Here is a 22,332-nt window from a genome sequence, read left to right on the forward strand (position 1 = left end):
TTTCCAGAAGGCGTTTGATAAGATACCGCACATAAGGCTACTTAATAAGATAAGAGTCCATGGTGTTGGGGGTATTACATTAGCATGGATAGAGGATTGGCTAACTAATAGAAGACAGAGAGTTGGGATAAGGGGGGCATTTTCAGGATGGCAACCTGTAACTAGTGGAGTGCCACAGGGATCAGTGCTGGGGCCTCAATTATTTACAATATATATTAATGACTTGGATGAGGGAAGTGAATGTACTATCACCAAGTTTGCGGATGACACAAAAATAGGTGGGAAGGCAAGCAGTGAGTTTGACACAAAGAGTCTACAGAGGGATATAGTGGTTAAGTGAGTGGGCAAAAACTTGGCAGATGGAATATAATGTGGGAAAATGTGAGGTTATGCACTTTGGCAGGAAGAATAGAGGAGTTGAATATTATTTAAATAGAGAAAGACTGCAGAAAACTGCAGCATAGTGGGATTTGGGGGTCCTTATGCATGAATCACAAAAAGCTATCATACAAGTTCAGCGGGTAATAGGGAAGGCAAATGGAATGTTGGCCTTTATTTCAAAGGAAATGGAGTATAAAAATAGGGAAGTCTTGCTAAAACTATACAAGGCACTAGTTAGACCACACCTAGAATACTGTGAACAGTGTTGGTCCCCTTATCTAGGGAAAGATATACTGGCATTGGAGGCAGTCCAGAGAAAGTTCACTAGGTTGATTCCGGGTATGGAGGGATTTTCTCATGTGGAGAGGTTGAGTAGGTTGGGCCTGTGCTCATTGGAGTTTAGAAGAATGAAAGACGGCCTTATTGAAACATATAAAATTCTTAGGGGGCTTGACAGGGTAGTTGCTAAGAGGTTGTTCCCCATGTGGGAGAGTCTAGGACTACAGGGCATAATCTCAGAGTAAGGGGTCACCTATTTAAGAGAGAGATGAGGAGGAATTTCTTCTCCCAGAGGGTAATGAATCTGTGCAATTCTTTACCGTGGAGTGTTGCAGAGGCTGATCGTTAATTATATTCAAGGCTGAGATAGACAGATTTTTAATAAGGGAATCGAGGGTTATGGGGAAAGTTAGGAAAGTGGAATTGAGGATTATCAGATCAGCCATGATCTCATTGAATGGTGGAGCAGACTCGATGGGCCGAATGACATACTTCTGCTCCTACGTCTTATGGCCTTATGGTCTAACATGATGGAGGGTATCCTCAATGTGAAGACAAGACTTCGTCTTCACAAGGACTGTGTGGTGGTCACTTCTACCGATACTGTCATGGACAGATGATTCTTCGCAGGCAGATTGGTGAGGCTGAGGATAAGTATGTTTTTCCCTCTTGTTGGTTCCCTCACCACCTGCCACAGATCCAGTCTAGCAGCTATGCCCTTTAGAACTCGGTCTGTTCGGTTAGTAGCAGTGCTACCGAGCCACTCTTGGTGATGGACATTGAAGTGCCCTACCCAAAGTACATTCTGCACCCTTGTCATCCTCAGTGCTTTCTCCAAGTGGTGTTCAACATGGAGGAGTACTGATTCATTAGCTGCGGGGTGGCAGGGGCGGGGGGTGGTGGGGTACATGGTCATCTTCAGGAGGTTTCCTTGCCCATGTTTGACCTGATGCCATGAGAATTCACGGAGGCTGGAGTCGATGTTGAGGACTCCCAGGGCAATCCCTCCCGACGACATTCCACAGTGCCTCCACCTCCACTGGATCTGTCCTAGCAGTGGGACAGGACATACCCAGGGATGGTGATGGTGGCGTCTGGGACATTATCTGTAAGGTATGATTCAGTGAGTATGACTATGTCAGGCTGTTACTTGACCATTCTGTGAGATACCTCTCCCAATTTTGGCACTATCCCACAGATTTTAGTAAGGAGGACTTTGCAGGGCCAACAGGGCTGAGTTTGCTGTTGGTGTTCCCAGTGCCTAGGTCGCTGGTGTTACATTGTGGAGCATTTTGGGATTTTTTTCCTATATTGAAGGTGAAATATAAATCTAAGTTGCTTATAGCGAGGATACAGAGGACCTAGCAATGGAACAGCAATGCATGCAGCTAGGAAGAAAATTGAATTTGGGACTTTGTCATTGTGGCTGGAAGAAGTTGCCTCTGGTGTTTGGAGAATAAGCTATGGAGAAAACCCGCCATCATTGCATGAGGGTAGGACCAAGGGTCAGGCAGCCAGTATGGAACCGGTAGATATGAGCTGAATTGAGCTGGGGCCATCAGACCAAGGGACAAATAACAGCTTGGATTTATATAGCGCCTTTAATGCTGAGAAAATGATCCATGGCACTCAGAGAAGTCAAATATGGAACTATTGGGATATTTTGTAAGTTGCTATCGATTCTGCTTTCACCACCCTTTCAGGCTGCCTTCTAGATCATAACTCACTGTGTAAAAAAATTCTCCTCATCATTCCTCTGTTTTTATGCTAATGACCATAAATCTGTGTCCTTTTTTTTATGTGATGGGATGTGAGCATCATTGGCAAAGCCAGCATTTGTTGCGCATCCCTAATTTACCTGGAGTAGATGGTGTTGAGACACCTTCTTGAACCACTGCACTGTGTGTCTCCTCAGTCACTGCAGAGAGCAGTTAAAAGTCAGCCACATTGATGTGGGTCTGGAGTCAGATGTAGGCTCAGACTGGGTAAGGATGGCAGGTTCATTTCCATTAAGAGCGTCAGTGAACCAGCTGAGCTTCTGCAACAATCCAGTTAGCCTCATGGTCACCAATAGCACAAGTAGTAATTTTACTTCTAGCTTTTTGAAGTGTTTGTACATCAGAAACTGGAGGATATACTCCACACAATGTTCTAACAATTACTTTAAACATTTGAGAAACAATGGGCATTGCATACTTGGGTTTTTGATTCATGGCCTCAGTCAGGTGCTTAAATTTGGAAAATGATCCCATGTGTCAATGATGAAAGCTACTGAATGTACAGAGCTGGAGCAGGGCTAACTAATAAAGAAAGTTGTGTCTGAAAAAGTGAGTGCCAAGGTGGCATGGATTTTTTTGGTGTGTTGTAATGGCTCCACAGTCACAAATAAGTGTAGGTCAAGCCAAAGATATGTCTCTTTAAACTTAAGTCTATAACCAAGCCAACCTGATGTTTGGTGCATTTCTTGGATGGAGGATGATTGCACAGTTGCCAAATTCTGCTATAAACACTGTCACAATTATGGCTACTTTATGCTCACTGCTGTGAGATACTCTCTTTTGATGGACCTGCAGCTCTAATGATCTGACATTTCTATACCTCATGCATGAAATGAATCTGTTCCTGGCCCACATGACAAAGGGTGACCTATTTCTCAAGCTACGTGCTGGAAAGTTTCATGCTTTTGTCACCGATTATCCCAACACTTTCTGACCGGCTTCCCACCTTCCACCTTTCGAAAACTTCAACTCATCCAAAACGCACTTGCCCTTGTCCTAACTCACATCAAGTCCCATTGACCAATCACTGCTGTGCTTACTGAGCTACATTGCTTCTGATCCGGCAATGCCTCAATTTCAAAATTCTTCTCGTATGCAAGTCCTCCCATGGACTCATTTCCCCCTTCTCTCCACCCCACCTCCTATCTCTGTAACCTCCTCCAGCCCACAACCCTCCAAAATCTCTGCCCTCCCCCAATTCTGGCCTCTTACACTTCCTGATTTCCTTCACTCCAAAATTGGCAGCTGTGCCTTCAGCTGCCTGGTCCATAAGCTCTGAAATTCCTTCCCTAAACCTTTCTGCCTCACTCTCCCCCTTTAAGACGCCCCTTAAAACCTACCTCGTTGATCAAGTTTTTGATAACCTTACTTCCAGCTTGATGTCAATATATTGTCTCGTTTTGCACCTGTGATATGCCTTGGGATATTTTAGAAATGCCAATATATACCAACAACACTTTAAAAAAAAACCTGGTCATTATCATATTGCTGTTTGTGGGAACTTGATGTGCAAAATTGATTGCTGCGCTCCCTCCATTGCAACTGTCTGTACACTTCAAAAGTACTTCATTCATTGTAAAGCACACTGGAATGTTCTGGAAAGGCACTATCTGAATGCAGAGATAAAAACAAAAAACTGCAGATGCTGGAAATCCAAAACAAAAACAGGAATACCTGGAAAAACTCAGCAGGTCCGGCAGCATCGGCGGAGAAGAACAAAGTTGACATTTCAAGTCCTCATGACCCTTCAACAGAACTCTCCCCCCACACCCCCCCCACCTTAAACCAGCTTATATTTCACCCCTCTCCTATTTTTACTATCTGAATGCAAGTCATTTGTTCTTTCTTTGCTCCAACTGCTGGCTTTCACTAGCTGGAACAGACCCCTGGTGCACACAGCAGTACTAGCATAAGCATATAAATAAATAGGAGCAGGCGCAGGACATTTGGTCACTCAGGCCTGCTCCACTAGTCAATAAGATCATGGCTGATCTGATTGTGACCTTAATTCCACTTTCCTGCCTGCCACCCCCCCACCGCCCCACATAACTTTGGAGTCCCTTGTCAATTAAAAATCGGTCTAACACAGCCTTAAATGTATTCAACGACCCAGCCTCCACTGCTCTCTGGGTTAGCGACTTCCAAAGATTAAGGACCCCTATGAAAGAAAAAAATCCTCATCTGAGTCTTAAATGGGAAGCCCCTTATTTTGAAACTGTGTCCCCTAGTTCTAGATTCCCCCATGAGGGGAAACATCTCAGCTTTTACCCCATCAAGCCCCTTTAGAATGTTATATTTTTCATTAAAATCACCTCTCTATCTCCTAAACTCCAATGAGTATAGGCCCAACCTGCTCAACCTTTTCTTTTAAGACAACTACTTCTTTCCAGGAATCAAGCTAGTGAACCTTCTCTGAACTGCCACCAATGCAAGTAAATAAGGTGACCAAACTGTACACAGTATCTAGGTGTGATCTCACCAATGCCAGTACAGTTGTAGCAAGACTTCCCTACATTTATACTCCATTTCCCCTTGTAATAATGACGATCAAACCATTTGCTTTCCTAATTGCTTGCTGTATCTGCATGCTAACATTTTGTAATTCATGTACAGGGACAACCAGATCCTTCTTTACTGCAGCATTCAACAGTCTCTCCATTTAAACAATATTCTGCTTTTCTATTTTTCCCACCAAAGTGAACAACTCCACATTTTCCCACATTTTGCTCCATCTGCCAAATTTTTGCCCACTCACTGAACCTATCTATATCCCTTTGCAGACTCTTTGTGTCCTCGCAAAGTGCTTTCCTACCTATCTTTGCATCATCAGCAAATTTGGCTACAATACAGTCATTGATATAGATTGTAAATAGTTGAGGTCCCAGCACTGATGCACTCCACTATTTATAGTTTGCCAACATGAAAATAATCCATTTATCCAGATTCTCTGTTTCCTGTTAGTTGGCCAATCCTCTATTCATGTTAATATATTGCCCACAGCACCATGAGCTCTGACTATTGTAATTTGGAACTCAAACCAAGACTGTTCCAGCTAGTTTAATATTGCTGAATCCATGACAGCTCGTGTGCCAGTTTAAAAGCGTTCATTCAAGTTTTGTTAAAACAAGGGGATCTAACAAAGAAACTTTAACGTTTAAAAAAACCATCATCGAACAGGCTAAGTAGCAGAAGATCCTAAAGACTAATTATTGTCATAATTGCTAGCCAGAAATATAAAAACAGATAGTAAAAATTTCTATAAATATTTAAAAAAGAAACGAGTTACAAAGTGAGCGTTGGTCCTATATAAAGTGAGTCTGGAGAATTGATTATGGAAAACAAGGAGATGGCAGATGAATCGAACAGGTATTTTGCATCAGTTTTCACTATAGAGGATACAAGTAACTTCCCAGAAGCAGCTATAAATCAGGAATGGAAGGGAGGGAAGAACTCATGAAAATTACAATCACCAGAGAAGTGGTACTGAGTAAATTGTTGGAGCTTCAGGTTGACAAATGCCCGGGTCCCGATGGACTTCATCCTAGAGTCTGAAAAGAAGTGCCTAGTGAGATAGTTGATGCATTGGTTTTAATTTTTCCAAAATTCCCTAGATTCTGGGAAAGTCCCATTAGATTGGAGGATAGTAAATGTAACTCCACTATTCAAAAAAGGAGTGAGACAGAAAGCAGGAAACTTCAGGCCAGTTAGCTTAACATCTGTCATAGGGAAAATGTTAGGAGCTATTATTGAAGAAATTATAGCAGAGCATTTAGATAAGTTCAAGGTGATTAGGCAGAGTCAGCATGGTTTTGTGAAAGGGAAATCCTCTTTAACCAACTTATTGGAGTTCTTTGGGAAGTAACATGTGCTGTGGATAAAGGAGAACCGGTGGATGTACTATACTTAGATCTCCAGAAGGCATTTGATAAAGTGCCACATCAGAGGTTTTTGCATAAAATAAAACCTCATGGTATAGGGGGTAACATATTGACATGGATAGAAGATTGGCTGGCTAACAGGAAGCAGAAAGTAGGCATAAATGGGTCTTTTTCATGTTGGCAAGATGTAATAAGTGGTGTGCCACAGAGTCAGTGATGGGACCTCAGCTGTTTACAATTTATATAAATGACTTGGATGAAGGGATGGATGGGATGATTGCCATTTACTGAAGACACAAAGATGGGTAGGAAAATAAGTTGTGAAGAGGACATAAAGAGGCTACAAAAAGATATAGATAGGTTAAGTGAGTGGGCAAAGATTTGGAAAATGGAGTATAATGTGGGAAAGTGTGAAATTGTCCGTTTTAGCAGGAAGAATAAAAGAGAAGCATATTATCTAAATGGTGAGAGATTGCAAAGTTGAGATGCAGAGGGATCTGGGTGTCTTAGTGCATGAATTGCAAAAGGTTAGCATACAGGTGCAGCAGGCAATTAGGAAAGCTAATAGAATGTTATCGTTTATTTTAAGGGGAATTGATTACATAAGTAGGGAGGTTATGCTTCGGATATACAGAGCATTAATGCGACCACATCTGGAGTACTGTGTACAGTATTAGTCACCTTATTTAAGGAAGGACGTTTAGCAGACTAATACCTGGAATGAGCAGGTTGTCTTATGAGGAAAGGTTGGACAGGCTAGGCTTGTATCCACCGGAGTTTAGAAGAGTAATGATTGAAACATATAAGATCCTGAGGGGCCTTGATGGTGGATGTGGAGAGGATGCTTCCTCTTGTGGAAGAATCTAGAACTAGGGGGTCACTGTTTAAAAATAAGGGGTCGCTCATTTAAAATGGAGATGAGGCGAAAATTTTTCTCTCAGAGGGTAGTGAGTCTTTGGAACCCTCTTCCTGAAAAGGTGGTGGAAGCAGAGTCTTTGAATATTTTTAAGTCAGAGGTGGATAGATTCTTGGTAAGAAAGGGGTGATAGGTTATCGGGTGTAGACGGGATGCAGATTTGAGGTTACTATCAGATCAGCCATGATCTTATTGAATATAGAGCAGGCTTGAGGGGCGGAATGGCCTACCCCTGCTCCTCGTTTGTATGTTCACAAGTTCATATAATACTTCTGGCAAAGATTAGATTGATGGTGGTTTCAGGATGATAACAGGCCTCTTGGGACCAATGCTCTTCCACTATGTATCAGAATGTGTCACATTTATAATTTAACCCTTTAAACCCACGTAATTAAGTGCCATTTAGGTGGGCAGCACTGTTGTCTCTGAGTCAGAAGGTTGTGGGTTCAAGCCTCACTTCCAGAGAGTTGAGCACATAATTCAAGTTGCCAGTCCCTGTGCAACACTGAGGGTGTGCTTATACTGTTAGAGGTGCCATTGTTTGGATGTGACAGCTAGGACTCCGGGGAGAACTCTCCTGTTCTTTGAGTGGCGCCAGGGGATTGCTTACATCCACCTGCGAGGGCAGGTGGGACCTCGGTTTAATGCCATATCTAAAAGACAGTACCTCAGGCAGTACAGCACTCCCTCAGTACCGCAGTGGAATGTTAGTCTGGACTATGTGCTCAAAGTGTACAAACCATCCAAATTCAGTCTGCCACAGTCAGGAGTTGTACTAGGAACACCCTATGGGAGGCGTAAACCTTATACCATGAGCCTGGTTTGTGGGGGCAACCCAAAGTCTGATGATATAACTCAGGAAGCAGAGGCTCTGTTCCTGAACCCTTACCACTGCCACCCAATCCATCAACTATTAGAACAGGCTGGGTCCATTCTTCTGGAAAAGAAAAGGCTGAGGGGTGACCTACTAACAGGTCTTTAGAATTATGAAAAGGGTTTGCTCGGGTGGTAATGAAGTCGCTTCCATTTGTGGGGAGACTAGAATTAGGGGCCGTAACTATAAAATATTCACTAATAAATCCAATAGGGAATTCAGAAGAAACTTCTTTACCCAGAGAGTGTTAGAATGTGGAACTCACTACTGTACGGAATGGCTGAGGCAAATAGCATCGATGCATTTAAGTGGAAGCTGAATAAACCCATGAGAGAGAAAAGAATAGAAGGATACATTGATAGGGTGAGATGAAGTAGGGTGGGAGGAGGCTCACATTGAGTATAAACAATAGCTTAGAGACCAGTTGGGCTGAATGGCCTATTCCTGTGCTGTGATTTCTATGTAATTCTGTCACTGCTTTGTCTTGATACCCATCACACTGTGTGCCCAGATTCAGTTCCAACATGTGGAGGTTCAAGAAGATTAACATAAAAATATGCAGTGTGCAATACTTGGCTTTAATATTCCTGTAGTAGCGAATAAGTAACAGTGCATGAGGCAATGAGTTGGCATGGGTGGTGTATTCATTCCTTGAGATGCTTCCAGTTTCAGTTGCAACAGTCCAAAGCTCATTGAACAAACATCAACCCTTGAAGTGTCTGTCCATACATTCCCATCTTCAACCTCCCTATCTTCTCCAGAGTCCTCGAACGTGTTGTCGTCTCCCAAATGTGTGCCCATCTTTCCCAGAACTCCATGTTTAAATCCCTCAAATCAGGTTTCCACCTCTTATCAAAGTCACAAGTGACATCCTATATGACCGCGACAAAGATGAACTTTCCCTCCTCCTCCTTCTTGACCTGTCTGCAGCCTTTGACATGGTTGACTACACCATCCCCTCCAAGGCCTCTCCACAGTTCACCAACTGAGTGGGACTGCTCCAAAGTGGTTCCATTCCTATCTATCTAATCGTGGCCAGAGAATCAGCTTCAATGGCTTCTCTTCCTGCTCCCACACTGTTACCCCTGGTATTTCCTGAGGACCTATCCCTGGCCCCCTTCTATTTCTCATTTACATACATGCCCCTTAGTGACATCATTCACATGTTTGCTGACGATATCCAGTTCTACCTTTCCACTCTCAACTCCTCCACTTTTGCTAAGTTATCAGACTGCTTATCCAATATCTTCTTTTTTATTCATTCATGGGATGGGGATGTCACTGGCTAGGCCAGCATTTATTGCCCAATCCTAACTGCCCCTGAGAACTGAGTGGCTTGAGAGGCTATTTAAGAGTCACATGTAGGCCAGATCAGGCAGGAACAACAGATTTCCTTTCTTGGAGGACATTAGTGAACCAGGTGGGTTTTTATGACAATCAATTATGGTTATTTGCAGATTTTTTTATTGAATCCAAATTCCACCATTGACCATAGTGGGATTTGAACCCAGGTCCCCAGAGCATTATCCTGGTTCTCTGGATTACTAGCCTGGCGGTAATACCACTACGCCACTGCCTCCACCACCTTGAAGGACCAGGGCAGTAGATGCTGGGAACACCACCACCTGCAAGTTCCCCTCCAAGCCACACACCATTCTGACTTGGAAATATATCACCGTTCCTTCACTGTCACTGGATCAAAATCCTGGAACTCCCTCCCTAACAGCACTGTGGGTGTACCTACACCACATGGACTGCAGTGGTTGAAGAAGGCAGCTCACCACCACCTTCTCAAGGGCAATTAGTGATGGGCAATAAATGCTGGCCTAAACAGCGACGCCCCCCCCCACCCCCCACCTTGAAAGAATATATTTTAAAAAATCCCTCCCTATATCTCTCCACCTCACTTTCCTACTTTAGGACACTCCTTAAATCCTACCTCTTGGAGCAAGCTATTGGTCAGCATCTGACCTTAATGTCTCCTTAAATGATTCAGTCTCATATTTTGTTTGAGAATTCTCCTGTGAAGTGCCTTGGGATATTTTAGCACGTTAAAGACACTATCTAAATGCAAGTTGTCGTTTGTAAGGAGGCGAACAGATAGCATTCCTCTGGATCTTGGCATTGACAAGATATTTCTTTGCTGCTGGTGTTTCCTCACAAGAAGACTGTTCAACATATCTGGCTATGAAGGAAGATGACCTTTCCTGTCCTTCTACCTGCTTGCTGCCTCACTGGCAGGTGCTTATTGTGAGGATGTTTCAGGAGGGAGCATTTCACCCCTTGTTCCAACAAAAAAAAAGGTTTACTGGCGCCTTCTTGAAAACTACGCCAAAAGCAAAAAATTCTTGTAAAAATGTATTCATAATTTTGCATCCTAAGCTTTAAGGTTGGGGGAGGGGTGGAAATGAGACTGTTTCTCCAAAACCTTAACAAATGCATGCTTCTCAAGAGGCCCCAGTTTCATTTTGAGTAAATTCTGTCAAATTAATAAGGCAGCTGCATAAACAAGTCATAATGACGAGAAGTAGCATAGGGATAAAAAAGCTTTATTCTTTAATCCCTTCAAAACACCAGGACAGACCTGACATGAGATTTTCTTCTGTGAATTTAATTTTGATTTAGATTAATGTATTGCATGAAATTGTGATCTCTTTGGCCCGGATTTTCATGCCTCCATCTGTGTCAGCAACTTTTGCTGGTTCGGAATAAGGATGTGGGTGGTGACCATGCACCCTGCACTCTGACTTGGCTGGTTCCATTGCAGGGGTAGGCATCTCACAACGCCCCCCCCACCCCATTGCCCCCCCCCCCTCACCCCCACCCACCCACCCACTGCCCCACCCTGCAATTTTCGTGGAGCCTGGCCAGCTTCTCGAAGACTCATGTTCATGGCCCCTCAGATGAGTCATGAACCAAAATCAGGATTTGCGAACCTTTTGAAAGGCAAGTTTAAGAGGTTTTACCCAAGCCTCCCATACCTCTGTGCACTATGTACAGAACCACGGCCATATAATAACAATGGCGAGTCTTGAAATGTTCATGAAAAAAAGGCCCATTCAGAAATCTGCACTGAAAAAATCTGCTGCTCTGCCAATCAGCCACTGCCATTCATAGTTTCAGTAACAGAAGTTTTACCCACTTTATACCTCTTAATCTTGTCTGAATAATCGTACATAGATTGAAAAAACAGAATTAAGACTGAGATCTGAATTTTACATGCCCCCGTCAGGGGTGGGGTGGCGGGGGAATGGAGTCAAGTAAAATGGGGTGAGCGCCCATCCTACCGCCTTCCTGACCACCCCTGAGCTCACCCTCATAATACAGGGTGGTGGATGGGCACCAAAATTCACAGTCCATCCGCCATATTTAAATGAGCAATTAGGAGTCATTTAGGCTTGTTATCAGGCCAATTGACCCTGATGATCCCTGATGATGCATAAAACGTGTGGGTAGAAGGTCGGGATGAGGAAGCCACTCAAAAGTTTAAAGGGTGGGAAGGAAGGGGAGGTTGCTCTTCGGAGCTGTTCTTTTCCAATCACAGGGAGGCCAACCCCATAGGCTGAACCCCCCCTTCCTACCTGCTCCATCCCTTAAAGCCAGCCCCTGCCCCCAACTGCCCATCTCCCTAACCTCCAGGTCCAAGATCCCGGACTTAGCTACTCAGGGTATCCAAGGCCTTAGGGTCTACTCTTCACCAGCAGTCCTGGTAGCGACCACTAACGCCATCCTGGCGCTGCCAGGACAGATGGAGCTGCCAGCCAATCCGATTGGCCCTCGTTAATCAGCTCTATGGCTGCAGGGTGGATTGGTGTGGAGGTGTTCAGTCCTGAGACAGGAGACGGCAGTGTTCAGTAGTGAGAGAATTCATAGGCTGACTAACAGCCTGACAGGCCACTAGGTGAATGGATGGTAATTTCAGCTCGCAGATGCACTCCTTGCATGGTCATAGTCATCTCTACACCAGCCCTTTGGGGGGGTTGGGAGTGGGTAGTTAGTCCCATACAGGGGGAGGTTTTATGAGCTCCCAGAGCCATAGGATGAGAAGTAGGAGTGGCAGGTTGGTCACTCACATCCACCGGATGCAAGTATCCCACTGGGTGTCAATCCTGAATTTGGAGCTTGAATTTGCACTCCATTCACCAGGACTGTCTGCAATGGGGTTCAAACCCTGAACCTGCTGACCTAGAAGTTGAGTTCAGAAGAAGTGAAGCTGAGTTCACTTCTTCCCTGTGTTAAAAGAATATAGATCTGGAGGCAATGTTATCACACCATGTGATGTTTTTGAGCTCAGCATACAGTGAGAGCATTGCTTTGTCTGTTTGAAGATTACTCCACACTTGCTGCTATGTTATTCTCTTTCATCTGCCGACTGAAATTACCATCCCCTCATCCCTTTGATAATCAATTCTACATGGCTCCAAACAATATTGCAAAGCAGGCTGCCTCCAATTATCTTGAACAAATCGGTGACCTCTCTTTCTGCATTTAGACATCCCTGCCCATATATCCCCCAGTTAGACCAATATTGCTCCATACAATCGGCAATAAAATTGGTTCGGTCTTACACTAATTACAACTGAGCAATTAACTTTCAATTTGAATTCTTCAAACTTTATCTCACGCAAGCCAGTATTTGGGAAAAGCGGGATTGGTCAAACACAACACAAGAACGCAAGAATTCAGATCTGGAGTAGGCCATTCGGCCCTTTGAGTCTGCTCCACCAATCAATAAGATCATGGCTGATCTGATTGTGGCCTCAACTTCGCTTTCTGTCTGCCCCTCATAACCCTTGACTCCCTTATTGATCAAAAATCTATATAAATCAACCCTGCATATATTTGATGATCCAGCCTCCACTGCTCTCTGGTGAAGAGAATTCCACAGACTAATGTCCCTCTGAGAATAAAAAAATCTTCTGATCTCCGTATAAATGGGAGACCCCTAATTTTTAAACTGTGTCCCCTGGTTCTAGACTCCCCCACAACATCCTCTCAGCATCCACCTTGACAAGTTCCCTCAGGATCTTATACATTTCAATAAGATCACCTCTCATTCTCATAAACTCCAATGGATATAGGCCCAACCTGCTCAACCTTTCCTCATAAGGTAATCTCTTCTTCCCTGGGAACAGTTGAGAGAACCTTCTCTGAACTGTTTACAATGCAATTATATCTTTTCTTAAGTAAGAAGACCAAAAATTTATTCCAGATGCGATCTCACTAAGGCCCTGTACAGCTGCAGATAATCTGTTTTAATGGTGTTGGTTGAGGGATAAATATTGACCAGGAAGAACACCCCTGCTCTTTGAAATAGTGCCAACAAATCCTTCATCTCCAGCTGAGATCACAGATGGGGCCTCGGTTTAATGTCTCAGCTGAAAGATGGCAACTCTGACAGTGCAACACTCCCTCAGTACTGCACTGGAGTGTCAGCCTTAATTTTGTGCTTAAGCCCTGGCGTGGGACTTGAAATCAGCATTTTCTGACCCCGAGACAAGAGGGCTGTCCATAGGACCAAGGCTTACACACCTTGAGAAGTTTCCACTTATTATTGTTATCCATTGTTTCAGAGGGACAGGGTTGGTCTTGGCTGTGTTTCCTCTTATGGATGGTATAATACTCACTATGACTCAGTATAGTTCTTTTGACAAGGTACTAGAGAACTGTTGGCATGTGTGGATCAGTGCCCCAGGATGGCTCAAAGCTTTCAGGAGAGATGGGGAGAGGAATAGATTTTCAACCACAGCTCTGTTTCCCCTGGGCTGATCACAAACTCTTTGCCAATATACATCTGTTCTGAGAGGAGTAATTAGATTGTTTGTGTGTATGTTTTTAGTTTTAAACATTACAGCCTAATAAAACAGGGAGAGATGGAAATATCCCAAAGAATTGTGGGATTCTGGAAGAGATCGTTAATCCGAAAAGGAACCTTAAATGATTAAACCATAGTCTGATCTGTTTTCATGTGTTTTTGTTCAAGAAACAAATGCTTTCAAAATGACATTGTTCATGAGGGAACGAAGGTGAATCCCACCATGATGATTTATGGATGGATTTCTTTTCCCATTTGGCTGACACTGGAGTTCATCCATCACCTTGGAATAAAGCAAAGAATTTCTTTATTAGAGACAGATGGAGAAAGTTCACAGGGATTAAAAGAAGTTGGGATGATTTCAAGTACCAGCGCATAATCTGATTTGACACTCCAATATAATACTGGAGGCCATGCTACACTGGGTGGATATACTTAACCTCATGGTTATGGTGCTTGATCTGCCGGTTGTGAGTTCAAATCCCACGAATAATAAATGGTAGAATTGAACTCATTAACAACTTGCATTTATTCAGCACCTTTAACATAGTAAAACATCCCAAGATGCTTCACAGGAACATCATCAAACACAATTTGATACTGAACCACGTAAGCAGATATTTGAACAGGTGACCAAAAGCTTGGTCAAAGAGGAGGGTTTTGATGATAGAGAGATTTAGGGAGGGAATTCCAGAGTTTAGGGCCCAGGCAGCTGAAGACACAGCTGCCAACGGGGGAGAAATGAAAACAGGATGCAAGAGGCAAGAGGCCAAAATTGGACTAATAACTTGGACCATTCTGATCAAGCTGATTGCATTCCAGCAATGGAAAGTGACTATGAAAGCTGCCAATTGTTGTTAAAACCCAACTGATCCCTTTAAGAGAAGGCTAGGCTCTGAGCTGCCCGAAAGGTAAGGCCAGGATTTTCTGGCCCTGCTCGTGGTGGGAAAATTTGACGGACCAGCCAAAGGTCCGTTGACTTCGGGTGGGAATTTCCGGTCCTGTGGTGGGCGGGACTGGAAAATCCCAGCCTAAGATTCCAAGCTCCAGTCATAAAGAAAATGGATCCTCTTTGATGTGCCTCCCAAATTAGGAGCAAAGTGCCCACTCTCACTATTCTATTCCAAACCTACTCAGATGACCTCTCGACCCCTCACCCCCACCCACCTTTCAACCCTGCTGGCCCCACCCCAATTTGGTCAAGCAGACTTCTTCCTCATATCTCCAATAGTTTTGTAAGTAACAAACGCAAGTGGTCAAAGACCACTGTGTCCTAGAGTTGTTGACTATGCTGACCAGGAGATTAATCTTTCATTCCTGGAAACTCCGGGGAAGTCCTGGAGGCTTGTCAGGCCTAGCATTTGTTGACAGGATCCCGCCCCTCATTAGGTGACAGAGTTCCAGGGTGGAAACCCTGACTGATTTTGCTTCTGTATCTGTAGCACTCATCCTCAATTACCTTTATTACCTTATAAGGCTACAAAACGCCTGTACTTTTTATTTGCCTTTTGTTGTGTGATGCAAAGCTTTCCCAAGAAAGCAGGTTGGATGGGGAGTTTTATTTCATTGGCTTCTGTCCACACAATTGTTACAAACAGCTTTAAGTTACATTCTGTGTAAATTAAATCTCAACTGTCTTTTCAGCAAAACATTGACAAGGTTCCCTTCTAAACAGACAACTTTTCATTGTTCCCTGTGTCTACTGCCCATGTCCCACCTCGCACCAAGTCCTGCTCCGCTTTCCGGCAACACCTTGATTTTAAAATTCTCATTCCTGTTTTCAAGTTCCTCCACGGACTTGCCCCTCCCTATCCCTGTTATTTCCTCCAGCACCAAAACAACTCTGCGATCTCTGCGCTCCTCCAATTCTGGCCTCTTGCTTATCCCCAATTTTCATTACTTCACAACAAAAATAAAAATACCTGGAAAAACTCAGCAGGTCTGACAGCATCTGCGGAGAGGAATACAGTTAACATTTGGAGTCCGTATGACTCTTTGAAGAGATGCTGTCAGACCTGCTGAGTTTTTCCAGGTATTTTTATTTTTGTTTTGGATTTCCAGCATCCACAGTTTTTTGCTTTTATTTCATTACTTCACCATTGATGTCCATGTCTTAAGCTGCCTTGTCCCTAAGCTTTGTAATTCTTTCCCTAAATCTCTCTCTTCTCCTTTAAGACACGAATTTAAAACTTACCTCTTTGACCCTGTCCTAAAGCTTCCTTTTGAGGCTTGGTGTCAAATTTTGTCTTATAATGTTGCTGTGAAACACCTTGGGATGTTTTGCTGCATTAAAGATGCTACATAAATGCAAGTTGTTGTTGTAGTGGATGAGGTCCGATTGAAAAGAAAATTGAAAGCCGAGCTCTTGCAGATGCAGTAAAAATATTAGTGGCTTTTATTGTTTTTATGGGCACAGATCAGTGAATTCACTCATGTACTGCTTATTTCTGAAGTTCTCCAATTGTGAAATGATACTTGGTTTTTGTACATCTTGTCCCTGGAGAACAGTCAAAAAAAAAACTAAGGAATGTATTTGCCAAAGGATATGGCTTTGCAATTTGTACTATTCCCATGACACTCCTTTAGATGAAACTTCTCTGCATCACTGTATTAAATCTTTCTTATCTCAACCACGGGAGCAAGAGGAGGCCACTGGACCTCCAAGTCGGAAGGAGGCTTCTGTTGGAGGTGCCCCCCCACCACCCGGTTCTCGCTTGAGATCTAGGCCTGTTGATTTTTGGGCTTCCCCCACGCCAGGTAAATCCTCCCGCCGGCCTAAAAATTGAGGCTGGGCAGGAAACGGGTCTTAGGCTGTAAGGGCCTCAGTTGGGGAAAGGGCAGGCTTTCTGTCTGAGGCCTTGCCCGCCCCAGCATAAAATCATTGCGTGGTCGAGGCGGGTGGGAACCCGGAGATAATCGCGTTTCTTCAAATTCACGCTCCCTCCCACCCTGCCAAAAAACACACCAGTGGGGGTCATAGAATTATGGCCATGGAGACCAAAACTGCACACAGTATTCTAGGTGTGGTTTCACCAAAGCCCTTTACAATCATCGTGAGACTTCTTTATTCCTGCACTCTAATCCCCTTGCAATAAAGGCCAAGGTGCCATATGCCTTCCTAATTGCTTGCTCTACCTACACGCTAACTTTCTGTATCCCTTGTACAAATACACCCAAGTCTCTCTGAACATCAAGATTTAGAAGTTTCATGCCTTTTAAACAATATTCCGCTTTTCTGTTCTTAACTACCAAAATGAATAGCCTCACAATTCCCAACATTATACTCCATCTGCCACTTAGTTGCCCATTTATTTAAAACAAAAACAGAAATACCTGGAAAAACTCAGCAGGTCTGGCAGCATCGGCGGAGAAGAGCAAAGTTGACGTTTCGAGTCCTCATGACCCTTCAACAGAACTAAGTAGAAACTTAGTTCTGTTGAAGGGTCATGAGGACTCGAAACGTCAACTTTCCTCTTCTCCGCCGATGCTGCCAGACCTGCTGAGTTTTTCCAGGTATTTCTGTTTTTGTTTTGGATTTCCAGCATCCGCAGTTTTTTGTTTTTATTTTTGTTTTTATGCCCATTTATTGAACCTGTCTATATCTCTTTGTGTCCTCCCAGCTTACATTTCCACCTGGCTTTGCATTGTTAGCTAACTTGGATTGTCAGCAAACTGTACTCTTGGCTGCTTTGTCCAAATCAGTAATATAGAGAGCATGTTGGAGAGGGTATTTGGGGTTGAGTAGGAGTATGGGAGGAATATTCAGCTGCACAGTACAATTGATAAAACAGAGAGATAAGTTGGTGACAGTGTGCAAGAGAATGGGAAGACATGAGAGAGAAGAGAGTAAAGGAGGGAGCAAGAGAGGAAGGCTAATGAGAAGAATTAGGGAGGGAGTAGGAAAGAATGAAAGCAATGGAGGGTGTGAGAAAACAGGAGCAAAAGAGAATGAGTGAGAAAGAACAAGACAATGCAAAAGAAGATGGAACAAGAGAGAACAACATGTGAGAGAAAGAATGTAAATGAATGAGGCTAGGAGTGAGAGAGTGGGATGAAAATGAGAGTAAGATTGGAAATGAGACAGCTGGAATGAGTGAAATAAGTGAGTAAAGGGAGAGCAGGAGGATGAAAAGGAGAGAGGGAGAGAGTAGGAACAGGACAAGCAAGAACAAGACTGGAAGCCACAGAACAAGAGAGAATGAGAATGAAAAAGAGAGGGGGACTGTAGAGAACAGGACTGAGGGAAAGAGAGGACAGGAGCAAGAGAAAACAGGATGGTGAGAGACAGAGAGTGAGAACATGAGAGAATCGGACTGAGTGAGAAATAAATGGAAGTGGAAACCAGAGAGAATGGAATTGAGAGAGAGCAGAACCGTTAGTGAAAAACTACAAGAGAGAACAGGGGTGAGAGGGAATGAGACTGAGACGGAATGAGAGAGAGATGAGAGATTGAGAGCTTGAACAAGAGTGTGAGAGAAGAATGAATGCTCATGACAGAAAAGTGCACAAGACAGAATAAGAGAGAGAGTAAACGAACAAATGAGAACAAGCAAAGGAGCAAGAGAGTGAGAAAACAGGAACAAATGAGAGAGAATGAGATAAAGAGGTAAACTGTATACACTTTCAATCCTGTGGACGTTTACTTCAGATGTGATGTATTATGTATGTATTACCCCCTGTGAATCAGTTAGCGAAATACGAGACAGTTTTCACGCCAAGACCATTATAGAGGGAAAATATTTACTTGAAATTTCTTTTTAAAAGTTAGAAGTTGAAGGCAGGAGGCCGTGCCACAAATCCACTCAGATTTATCTCCCTTCAAGATGAAGAATAAATCTGGATTGGTTTCCAGTAACACATGTTCCAATTTCCAAAGCTTTTTCCAGAATGTTTCTATTAAAATATCCAGTGCAACTGATTTTTCAAAAGGGTGTTGTGCCCTTTTCAGGCTTTGAAATTGAAAGAAAAGGACTGACATTTCTGTCGCACATTTCACGACCCCAGGGTATTCCAAAGCACTTTACAATCAATTAAATTGTATTTTGAAATGTAGTCACTGTTGTAATGTAGGAAATTTGGCAGCCAATTTTCACGCAGCAAGCTCCCACAACCAGCATTGTGATAATCACCTGATATTTTTTAGTGATGTTGGTTCAGAGATAAATATAAACCAAGGTGAGAGTTCTTTCTGCTTGTATCCGCTGAAGTTTAGAAGAGTAAGAGGCGACTTGACTGAAACATATAAAATCCTCAGGGGTTTTGATGGGGTGGATGTGGAAAGGATGTTTCCTCTTGTGGGTGAACCTAGAACCAGGGGTCACTATTTAAAAATAAGGGGTCACCCATTTAAGACAGAGATGAGGAGAAATGTTTTCTCTCAGAGGGTCGTGAGCCTTTGGAATTCTCTTCCTCAAAAGGCGGTGGAAGCAGAGTCTTTGAATAATTTTAAGGCAGGGGGGGTGAAAGGTTATCGGGGGGTGGGTGGGAATGTGGGGTTGACGTTACAATCAGATCAGCCATGATCGTATTGAATGGCGGAGCAGTCTCAAGGGGCTGAGTGGCCTACTGCTGCTTCTAATTCATATGTTCTAATTTGGCTTTGACCTTGACTTTATGATGGATCAGCAATAAGAACTGGTGGAGTGGTGGGGTAATTGTTGAAGGAAATATACCATGGCTTTTCGATCTTACAAATATCAACACAAGAGATACAAATGAGGAGGGGCATTCAGCCCGACCCCTAGCTGTGCCTCAGCGGTATCACTCTCCCCTTTGACGATGAGTAAATAATCCAGGCTGGCACCTCCATTGTTATACTGAGGGAGTTCTGCTCTGTCAGAGTTGCCTTCTTTCAGATGAGTCATAAAACCAAGGCCCTGTTTGTCCTGTCAGGTGAATGTATAAGATCCCACTGCATTATTTGAAGAAGGTCAGAGGAGTTCTCCCTGATGTGCTGGCCAGTATTTATCCTTCCTGCTGCTGCTGTGTTTCCTCCATTCCAACAGTGAAAGGCGCTATAGAAATGCAAATCTTTCTGCCTTGCTAATATTCAGCTCAACCGGTTGTTCTAATGCAGCCAGGTTTCATGTAATCCAGGTGATGACTGTGAGTTTGTTAATTCATTTAAACTTTGGGTAAATCTCCAAGTGATTTTGACCCCCACCATGCTTGAATTGATTAATAATATCAGCACAAAGTTTCAATATACAAAACTAAAATACATTTCTCAAATATTTTGCCTCCATTTTATTCTTCCTGACATCAGGCCTAAACTTGTCTTTACCTGTGCCATCTACTACCCTCAGTCATCTCCATCTGAGGCTGAAAATCTACGTTTCTCCAGCATTTTCTTAAAACTCAGTCCCTTTGACACGCTGGTGCATCTTACCACTCCATCCAAAGTTTCAACAACACCGATGCAGCATTCAAGCTGTGGTTTGATTAAGGTCAAGGTTGAAGGGATATCCAATTGAGGTGTTTAAACTGTTAAACATATTCAACAGAATAGATGGAGCGAAAATGTTTCCTCTGGTGGGGGAATCCAGAAAAAGGTGGCATAATCTTAAAAGCTGGGCCATTCAGGAGTGAAATCAGGAAGCACTCCTTCACACAAAGGGCAGAGAAAATCTCTCCCCTAAAAGAAAGAAATATTAGGACAGGTGACCAAAAGCTTGGCCAAAGAGAGGTTTTAACGAGTATCTTAAAGGAGGAGATAGAGGTAGAGAGATTCAAGGAGGGATTTCCAAAACTTAGGGCCGAGGCAACTGGATTGGCTGCAAGTTGTGAAAGGATTAAAATGGCCAGTGCTGGTGGAACGCCGAGGCCTCGAAGGTTTCTGTGACCGAATGTTGTAAATTCTGTGTAATATTTGTTTTAGCTGTCATGACAATTGTACTGACTTATTTATTTTGCATGGCTATTAACTAATTTTCCGTGAATGGTGAGAAGCTAACTAGATTTAAAATTGCATTAACATTGTCTACGTGAGCCTCGTGATTACTCTCTGCCCTGGAGACCTTTGAGAGTTGGAGGATTGATCAGATTGAGTCAGGCCAATTAATAAATTCAGGACTATTTCTGAGCTCTTGGTTGAACTCAACCTGGTTTAAATTGGTTATAACACCCAGAGAGAAGGGCACTTGCCTGCCGGATGGGACCCACATTGCTTAGGTAAGCCAGGCTGACAGAGCAAGCAGCACAACAGTGATAAGCACCACCCAGAACTGAGACACATGGAGAGACAGGAAGCACAGGGGAGGAGAGGAAGGGAGTTCAGTCCTGAATGTTGCTAAAGACTTGGGATCAGGTCACTTAGCTGCCATCTTGATTGATGCACAGTCCATCATGTGAACAAACATTCCTTTCCATTAACAATCTCTGTCTTTATCTATCTTTGACCAATGTTACTACAAAACAGATGATCTGGTTATTTATCTCATTGTCATTTCTGGGATCTGGCTGTGTGTACATTGGCTGCTGTGTTTTCCCACCACAGTGGGGTTTCCAACTCTCCAGGGTTGTCACGGAGATTTGAAAAACTGAAAATTAATCTCCGGGATACCTCTGTGGGTAACTCAGGAAAAATATTAAAGGGCCATTAAAAACAATTGTGTCTATATTTTCATTTCCTTTGAAGACTTCCAATTAGTAGTTATAACCACAGTGCTTGATTGAATGAGGCAATAGGAGGCAGGAAAAAGTGAAATGAAACCTCCAGGCATATGTTCAGCCACAGTTGATAACGGTCTACAACACTGACTGCACTTCCAAAAGTACTGCATATGCAGTGAAGTGACTTGGGACAATTAATGGCCATGAAAAGCACTGTATAAATGCAAGTTTTTTTTTTCTTTTCCAGGTAACCAAGGCACTTCAGCTGGATAGAGATAAACTTCAGGCCTTTGATGAGCAGGCCTACCTCTCCAGCAAACTCCTGAAGCCTGGAGATGATCCTTATGGGCACCATGCATTCAACCAGCAGGAGAGTGACAAACTCGCCAGTGACAGGGCGATCCGTGATACCAGGCATTACAGGTAGCAGGAAGCACTCCAAACAACCGACTGTGGATTGGAAATGGACAGTGTCCTTCACTTACCAAAATCCTTCCCCATGTTCCGCCTTCCTTTCCTGAAAGTCCTGACTTGGTAGGATTTTCTGTTCATTTTCATTCTCAGGATGTGGGCATTGTTACACATCCCTAATTCCTCCTAAGAAGGGTGGTGGTGAGCTGCCTCTTTCAACTGCTGCAATATGCGTAGGTACACCAATGTGCTGCTAGGGATGGAGTTCCAGGATTTTGACACAGTGACAGTGAAGGAATGGTGATAAGGTTCCAAGTTAGGGCTTGTGTGGCTTGAAGAGGAACTTGCAGGCGGTGGTGTTCCCATGCATCTGTTACCCTTGTCCTTCT

General features: G+C 43.4%; 1 protein-coding gene across 2 annotated transcripts in view; it reads left to right on the forward strand.

Moving 5' to 3' along the window:
* The window catches only part of galnt16 (UDP-N-acetyl-alpha-D-galactosamine:polypeptide N-acetylgalactosaminyltransferase 16), a 195,788-nt gene that overhangs the window by 19,276 nt on the left and 154,180 nt on the right, over positions 1 to 22,332 (forward strand). For both annotated transcript variants that reach the window (XM_078562984.1, XM_078562983.1), the window contains exon 2: positions 21,780 to 21,955. In XM_078562984.1, coding sequence (XP_078419110.1) covers positions 21,780 to 21,955 — 176 coding nt within the window. The remainder of the gene's footprint in view (positions 1 to 21,779; positions 21,956 to 22,332) is intronic.

The sequence above is a fragment of the Cetorhinus maximus genome, chromosome 18 (genome assembly GCF_964194155.1).
Source record: "Cetorhinus maximus chromosome 18, sCetMax3.hap1.1, whole genome shotgun sequence".
In the NCBI taxonomy this organism is placed as follows: Eukaryota; Metazoa; Chordata; class Chondrichthyes; order Lamniformes; family Cetorhinidae; genus Cetorhinus; species Cetorhinus maximus.